The 8,001-nt window shown below is 41.0% G+C and overlaps 2 protein-coding genes across 2 annotated transcripts; one reads left to right on the forward strand and one right to left on the reverse strand.

The window, feature by feature from the left end:
* Positions 1 to 816: 816 nt before the first annotated feature.
* Positions 817 to 1,788, forward strand: LOC307263487 (G-protein coupled receptor 183-like; the record flags this gene model as incomplete). The annotated part of the gene is made up of 1 exon (XM_080044634.1): positions 817 to 1,788. One exon carries the CDS (start codon positions 817 to 819, stop codon positions 1,786 to 1,788), a length of 972 nt encoding a protein of 323 aa, XP_079900760.1.
* A 493-nt stretch (positions 1,789 to 2,281) lies between these two features.
* LOC307263263 (zinc-binding protein A33) lies at positions 2,282 to 5,049 on the reverse strand. Its single transcript, XM_080044382.1, has 6 exons — positions 4,542 to 5,049; positions 4,187 to 4,282; positions 3,855 to 4,085; positions 3,747 to 3,769; positions 3,540 to 3,658; positions 2,282 to 3,420 (listed from the first exon to the last, which is right to left on the reverse strand). The coding sequence occupies exons 1-6, from the start codon at positions 4,929 to 4,931 to the stop codon at positions 2,882 to 2,884; spliced, it is 1,398 nt and encodes a 465-aa protein (XP_079900508.1). The 5' UTR covers positions 4,932 to 5,049; the 3' UTR covers positions 2,282 to 2,881.
* Positions 5,050 to 8,001: the final 2,952 nt, after the last annotated feature.

An 8,001-nucleotide genomic window follows, 5' to 3' on the forward strand; every position in this document is an offset into this window, starting at 1 on the left:
CGTCCTGAAATCAAAGCTGCTGAAAAATAGTCCAAGAGCCCAGAACAGAACCTTCCATTTAGGGCTCGTTTTATAAAAAGCTGATGAAAAAAAAAGAAGCTTCCATTTGTAGTCGTCCTGTCTGGTGCCAAATACAGAGAAACAACGCTCACATGGTTTGCTCAATCAATCCAATCATTAGTATTCATTTATTTTATAGTTTATCATCTTTTAGTGGTTAGTAATTAGCTTTAGGAAAAGCTGAAAGTCAGAAACAGCTTTTTAAATGTTCTAGTGCCCTTACTAGCAAGTGTACATGTGCACTGCAGAATGTGAACCTTGCGATTTTTATTTGGGAATAGCTGCCCTTTTATACTGCTGTGAAGGGGGTGGTGCTTTTAATATGACTCCCTTAAGTGAGTTAGGTGTTCCCGCATACATGGAGTCAAGGTTCCCAGAGGAAGGTCCACACACAGACACAATAACACGATAACAGCCCGAGGAGAAGCCCCAACGCTGTTTGTAACATGTTTTGGCTCTCAGAGAACTGTCTCGCTTTACTCTGCAACTACTTTAACTCCACTGGGATGACCACACTTTTGAGCATATTAGCAGGAGGGATTCTAATGAACAACAGTATATTCCACATGACACAGGCTGTATCATCTGAACTGGGCTGGAAAACACGATGAAGTAGGAGGAGAGCCCTTGATAAACACCTGGCTGTAATGGGACATTGTATGAGCGAGTGATGCCCAGATAATAATACATTATGTTAAAACCTGATCAACTATTCTTGTTTTTCTCCCATCAGGTTTTTTTGCAAGTGGTAGAATCATGGAGAGGAATGTATCTTCAACTCTCAACTCGAACTTCCTCCCGACTCAAGCTGCACCTCATAACACCACCATTGACATCAACGCCACGGTCAAACCCTTCAGTGTGTTTGACGGGTGTGACCACCAGGCGGAGGGCATCCTCTTTGACCTGGTCATGCAGTGCATCAACTTCACTGTGGGAATCCCGGCCAACATACTGGTCATCGCTATCCTCATCCGCAATCGCAAAGAGCCCACCACCTCTGACATATTCCTGGGCTGCCTGGCCTTCATGGACATTTACTTCAGTTCCATGACCCCTTTCCACTTACTTAACCTTTACCACTGGCAGAGCAAGGACATGTGGTCCGCCATGAAGTTCGCCTACGGTGTGAAAGACACCACCGCCCCGTTGTTTCTCTCCTGTATCTGCCTAGACCGATTCGTGGCTGTGCTGTTTCCAATCATGTTTGGGCAACTTAAACACATCAAGTACAGATTAGGCCTCACGGTGCTGGTGTTCTGCCTCACGTTTGCCTACTCAGCAGCCAAGATGGCGGGAGGCCTGCCCAACTTTGAGAAGGTGTTCACAGGTGAGGTCCTGGCAGCATTCACTTGGATGATTGTGTGTAATGTCAGCATCATGTGGGCCCTTAAGAAGTCCCGCGGTGCTGGCAAAGACCAGATGCATCCCATGAAGAAGAAGGCCTTCAAGATGGTGCTCTCTGTCCTCTGTATCATTGTGTTTAACTACCTGCCACCTGTGGCACTGTTCCCTTTTGAAGATCACTACCACCCTGATCTGTTCCGCTGCTACGTGCAGCCTGTGTGCTTTGCTTTCCTCAACATCAGCAGCACCATCCAGCCACTCGTCTATCTGTCTCGTCTGGAGAGGCTTCCTTTCCTGTCAGATGCCTGCGTTAAGAAGTGTTGCCCCTGTGTCTATGTAGGAAACAACAAAACCCCACCTGCACAAAACCCACCTGCTTAAATTCTACAACACCTATTACACATATGAGACCTTGTGTATGTTCAGTTTAAAATTGTGTCTCTAAAACATGATCTGGTATAGAAAGAACAAAAAAAATGTGAATACATGTTTTTATTTTTTAGTCACTGAATTGTTTTTCAAATATGTGAGTGATGAAGAGCAATCCTGAAAAACAATATGCTTCAATAAAGAGTCAACAGGTGGAAATAAATCCACATCTTTATTTTATGTTTTCATAAAGTGATCTTGTTCTGAACGAGTGCTTCGTACAAACGGCATGAGGTCCATGTGTTCAATAATAATTAAATTCTTTCAAATATTTGTATGACTTTGGCGCCATCATGTGTACAAAACACTGCACCGTACATTTAAATGAATACTTCTACCATATGCCTTCAATTTTTACTGTGCAAACACAATGATGATGAGAGAGAGAGAGAGAGAGAGAGAGAGTGTGTGTGTGTGTGTGTGTGTGTGTGTGTGAGTGTGTGTGTGTGTGTGTTCATAAAGTGCATGGTGCTGGAATGCTTACTAACATGACCCCCCCGCCCCCCTAATCCCATGTCCAACATAATATAATTTATCAGAAAATAGAAGAATAATACAACATTTACACAGCAGCTGCAGCATTCATTGGGAGTTCACAGGCAATTTAAAAGAATAACAAATGATCATAAACGACCATAACCCAATTATGTCCAACTATATTAGTATTTTTGGCTATATTTATGAACAAATAAATAAATAAAAGGAAATCCCTTAGCCCTTCTCAGTCTCAAGCCTAACCATTCTGTGTTTGTGCAGATTAAACAAACAAGATTTGACATGTTAATTAGTGAGTTTTAGAGGTGTTCGGACAGAGCCAGGCTAAAAAAAAAGAAAAAAAGTTCTTAGCCCCAGGATGCCAGGCCATTTCTGTTAGGACGGAGAAAAAACCAAGTGATAAAATGTTGCAAGCTGCAAAATGACTTGGATGAAGGATCATTTGGATGGCCTCTTAATCCTCTAATCTCAATAATAATTTAAAACACATCTTCAATTAAAACAGCCGTGGGAAACTCTTTTCTTTCAGGGTTAATAAACCAATTCTCAATTAATGACGCAACATCGTGACAAGTAACTTCTCTGGCATTATTCTCAATGGATGACTGCTCTGTGTGTAAAAATATGGTAGTAGACTTTCTTTAAATGTGTCTGTAAATGCGTAAATGAGTGTGTCATCAGCAGGATCATAGAAAGACACCATGCCTTTGTTGTAATCCAGTTGCACTTTGACTTGTTTGGGCGTTCTGGTCACCGTCAAAGGAGTAGGGGGCGAGGTCATTGCCCTCAACTCACCGTCCCGGAAACACAGCGTCCAGAAGCCGTTCTCCGGCCGAGCGGAGACCTCAGTGTTCCTAGGGACAGACAGAGAGGCCAGGCCCAGGAGCCAGTCCTCATTTCTGCCTGTTTCCACAACCCAATGGTGACTTCCTGAGCCCAGCGCCGCCATGCCTACCACCTCAGCGCTGAGGTGGAAACGCTCCGGGTTGTCAGGGCAACGGCTGGGCTGCTTGGAGTAGTAGAAGGAAGTGAGGTCGTCGGACAGGATGAGGCAGGGGTGTGCTGCGTTTGGGTCCAAGGTTACAGGAGCTAACAGACAGGAAATGAGCCATGCAGTGAGATTGATTGTTTCAAACAGGGTCTGGGTTGTACGAATCTACTCTTTCAACCTCTTGCACCTGAAGAAAATAATAATGACGCGCACTCACTATAGTCAATGTGGTCAAACACTTTCTCCCAGACTCGATCCTTGAGGTTGCCGAGATGCTTTGTCACATCGATCAGTAACCCGGACATGTTGTCTGAACCCAGCACTATGCTTTTCCCCCTGTAGTGACAACACATAGGCCTACCTTACACTGAAAGTTACACATCAAAAACCAGAAAGAGTGTGTGAATCTATACGTTTGACCTACCTCTCCTGAGTGGCTTTGAAATTCTGGAAAACAGAAACATTCACTGTCAAAGCGAGATGTTTTTGTGAACAATATATTTACAAGATATTATACTGGACAGCTACGGACCTTCAACAAGACCATATCCTCTTCCTTCAGCTCCTCCTGTATGACTGAGATGCTCTCTGTGAGGGACAGCACCTCCGCTGAAAGTTCTTTAAACTTGTCCTTCATCCCTGAAATCTTCTCCTCTTCTTCCTTCTTCACAGCTGCTATCCTGTCCGACTCTTCTCGGTAAAGGACCTGGTGTAGCTGCTCGAACTGGCTCTTGATCAATCTCTGTGTTTCCAGCGCCTGCCTCTGAAATGAGAAGATTGCAAATGATGTGTTTATTTGACTTTTTTTTTTTTTTTACTTTTCTTTTATTAAGAACAAGTACCCGTCATCTCACCACATCTCACCTTGATGTATTTCAATATGTCAGCAGAGGTCGTGTGAATTTGTGTGAGGTTGTCCAGTTTATCTTGTAAGCTCTTGAGGCATAGGGAAAGTTCATCCTGAAAAATCAAGCAGGCATTCATTCAGCAGTGATCAGATAGCTTAACAGCATGAGGTTTTTTTGTATTTTGAGTAGGCTACTTTGGATGTTTTAGGTCTGGAGACATGAGTGAGAGACAAGCAGGACAGACTTGTGGGACAGCATTCTATTCTGAGGTGTTACCTGTACTGTAGGTTAACAAGAACAGCAGTGTCTGCTTGGCCGGTTGCTATTTGAGTGTAATTGTGACACACATTGTAATGTTTATTCCCCCTTACCTTGCAGTCCAGCACTGCCTCTTCTACAGGCGAGCATTCATGATTCTTGTGCAGTTTGGAAGATTGACACACCACACAGATGGGCTGTTTGTCAACCAGACAGAAAAGCTTTAACATTTCCCCATGCAGATGACAGTTCATCTTATCTTCCAGCACTGAGCTTTGCCTCTTGACCTCCAACAGAGCTTCACAGACATTCTTCAGAGCCAGATTGGAGGGTGCACTGGACTTCGATGTTCTTTTCCTGCATATTGGACACTCACGTAAGCCCTTCTCCCAACAGCTCTTCAGGCAGCCCCTGCAGAAGCTGTGGCTACATGACAGCAAAACAGGGTCCGTAAAGATGTCACAGCATATTGGGCATGTGAGATCCTCTTCTGGGAGTGACATGACGAATCGCCTGTCATGTATAATGTGTTTAATCCACAGTTCAAAACAAGCATAAATTCTCTTGGTTTAAGCCCTTAACGATTCCTCGGTCAACAACATGATAAGTGAGCGTGCTAGTCTCCTGAAAGCCTCAGAGCACACTAACTGCCTTCCTATTGTTCTTGACATGAAGTAGCAAATGCTCGGGGTTTTCCTGCATGACTTGTGTGGGAGTAACTTAAATCGTGCGGCTGTGTGAAAGAGACTGTATGAAAGCAAGGCTGGGAAACAGGAAATGAAAGCCTATTGGCCAATCGTTGGACAGCTATAACAAAAATAACTTGCTGCTTGTTTGGAATGTCATCATTCAGGATATGAATGGGGATGTTTCACTGCTGACATACTACGTTAACAGCCGAAACTAAGTCTAAGTCGCTTTACAGTTTACCATTTAAACTTTGAGTTTGAAGCTGGCTAAACAAGCTCAGAGCAGTCAGAAATATCTTTACTATACAAACCAACAAGTCACTTATTGAAACTTATGGAATATGTGTTTATGTACTGTGTACTTGATATGAAAGGTTATTGATTATATGGCTTAGTAATATGTATATGTTTTATGTGACTTTCTCTGCTGCATATGTGATTTACAACACAGCTGTCAATTGGACAGTTATGCTGCATGCCAATGTTTCCTTAATTCGAACCATAGGATTATTTTTTACTAATCTGAAGAAAAAAAACTTGGATCCAAAAAAGATAGAATTTTATAAATGAAGCAGCCAAAGATAGATTAAACAACACTGTGAACATCTAATTCCTCTTTTGATATACTTCTGAAGAGAAGCAGCTTAAGATTTAAACATTTGGTACAGGTTTGTAGAATAATGGAATATAGATTCTGTAACCAAACAAGGTGCAGTATAGTGTTTGCCTTTTAGATTTCAGATTTCTTTATTTAGAAGGGACAGCGCACATTTATGAACATGAGCACCAAAGTTCAACATGTAAATGTGCCAGATTTAGCCATGCAGGCTAATTTTCACCTGTAGTCCCTGTAGGTAGATATCTTAAAAGAAACATTAAGAAAAGAAAAATACAAAAATACAAAACATAAACACAAAAACAAAATGACACAAGCACAGATAAGTAAAATGATACAATCATTTTTCCAACACATAACAGGTTGGTGACGTGTGAAAAATATGAAACAAGTAGCATACAGACAGATAAAAGTGCATGAACATTTGGCACGATTAAAACAAATAAGCATTTAAAGAAAGACAAAAAGCACAGACAAGGAGCATACAAGTGGCATGAATGCAGACAAAAACACATAAGCACAAACAAGTGCATACAAACAAGGAGCATAAACTCAGACACAAACACAATTAGTAAACACAAAGACAAACACACTATCCCAGATTATTATGGACGCATATTTGATTTGTCAGTAACCAGTTTTTTATAGATTTTGAGAAGGATTTGAGTGATGTAATGTTCCTTAGTTCTGTGGGTATGGTATTCCAAGTATGTGCTGCTCGATAGGAAAAGGCTGACTGCCCAAAATAACTTTTTCTATATGGTATTTTACAATCCCCTCTTGTGGATGCTCTGGTGGAAGAGTTTATATTTTGTTTAACAAATTCCTTTAGCGGAGGGGGAGCCATACCATGAAAGATTTTATATACAAGTAGAATGTCTGCCAACTTAATCATGTTTTCCCAGTTTAACAAATCCTATTTTATCAAGATTTTACAATCGAATTTGATTTTTTATCTAGCGTTTTCAAGGCCTGTTTAAAACGTGTTTCAACTGAGCGTAATGTGGTCCGTCCTGCCTGTGACCAGCTGGTAAGACAGTAATTAATATGTGAGAAAATCATAGCATGAAGGTACAACCTTGAGGCCTCTGTAGTTAAATTATTCCTGATGTATCTGAAATTTGATCAGTTGAATTTGATTTTGTTTAGGACTTTTTTAACTTGTGTTTTGAAAGTGAGCTTAGAATCTATCATTATTCCAAGGTACTTGATTTATTGCACCACTGAGAGTCTTCTCCCTTCTACTGTCACGTCTGGATCTGGATCGCTGTTTGCAGATTTTGAAAGGAACATACATACAGTGTTTTCAACATTTAGATGCAGACAGGAGTTTGCTAACCAATTTGAAATATTGACCAATGCAGCTGATAGTTCTTCTGCAGCTTGCTTCTTGTTTTTAGCATGTATATATATGACTGAATCATCAGCGTACATCTGACAGGTGACAGTAGGTGGACAGACTTCAGATAGGTCATTAATAAATAGACTGAATAACAAGGGACCAAAAATGGAACCTTGGGGTACACCCACACAAACTTCAGCTATATGTGAAATGCTATGATCCACTCAAACACATTGTTTCCTCTCTGTAAGGTGTGATTTTATCCATTTGATGACATCAGGTGAAACATTAAACTTAGATAACTTCGTAATTAAGACCTCATGATTAACTAAATCAAACGCTTTCTTTAAATCAAGAAAAACAGCCCCCACTACTCCACCCTTATCCAATTTAGCCCTAATATTTTCCAAAAGAAAACAATTAGCTGTTTCTGTAGAATGATGTTTTCTAAACCCAAATTGCATAGGATGTAATGGGAAGGAACCTGTATTTAAATGCACTGTGATCTGTTCAGAAATCAATTTTTCTGCAATTTTTGATACGGCTGGAAGAATGCTTATGGGTCTGTAGTTGCTAATGACAGTGTGATCCCCTGATTTGTATACTGGTGTAATTATAGCAGTCTTCCAGGAGCTGGGAAATACTCCTTCATTTATAGAACAATTTACAATATTTGAGATGGGAGGGATGAGTGTCTCCTTATGAGCTTTAATAAATACTGTGTCCATCCCATATACATCCTTTGCCCTTGAGCCATTAAGAGAGGATATAATCATATTCACTTTGGAGTTGGTAACTCCTCTAAGGGTGTATTCACACTGGGAAGGTCCGCTAGTTCACTTGCTTTGGTCCAGACCAAATAGAGTTTAGATTTTTTTCTTTTGGTGTGGTCCACTTTCATATTGCCCCTTTTGCAAGTGAACCAG

The sequence above is a fragment of the Ammodytes marinus genome (genome assembly GCF_949987685.1).
Source record: "Ammodytes marinus genome assembly, chromosome: 16".
Taxonomy (NCBI): Eukaryota; Metazoa; Chordata; class Actinopteri; order Uranoscopiformes; family Ammodytidae; genus Ammodytes; species Ammodytes marinus.

What these genes read in the sequence shown, in the direction of transcription:
- LOC307263263 (XM_080044382.1), bottom strand. Translation starts at nt 4,931, where the DNA reads ATGTCACTCCCAGAAGAGGATCTCACATGCCCAATATGCTGTGACATC. An exon ending in AGGATATGGTCTTGTTGAAG is followed by an intron (nt 3,770 to 3,854) that starts GTCCGTAGCTGT and finishes TCTGTTTTCCAG; the next exon opens with AATTTCAAAGCCACTCAGGA. An exon ending in TTCAAAGCCACTCAGGAGAG is followed by an intron (nt 3,659 to 3,746) that starts GTAGGTCAAACG and finishes TTGTCACTACAG; the next exon opens with GGGGAAAAGCATAGTGCTGG.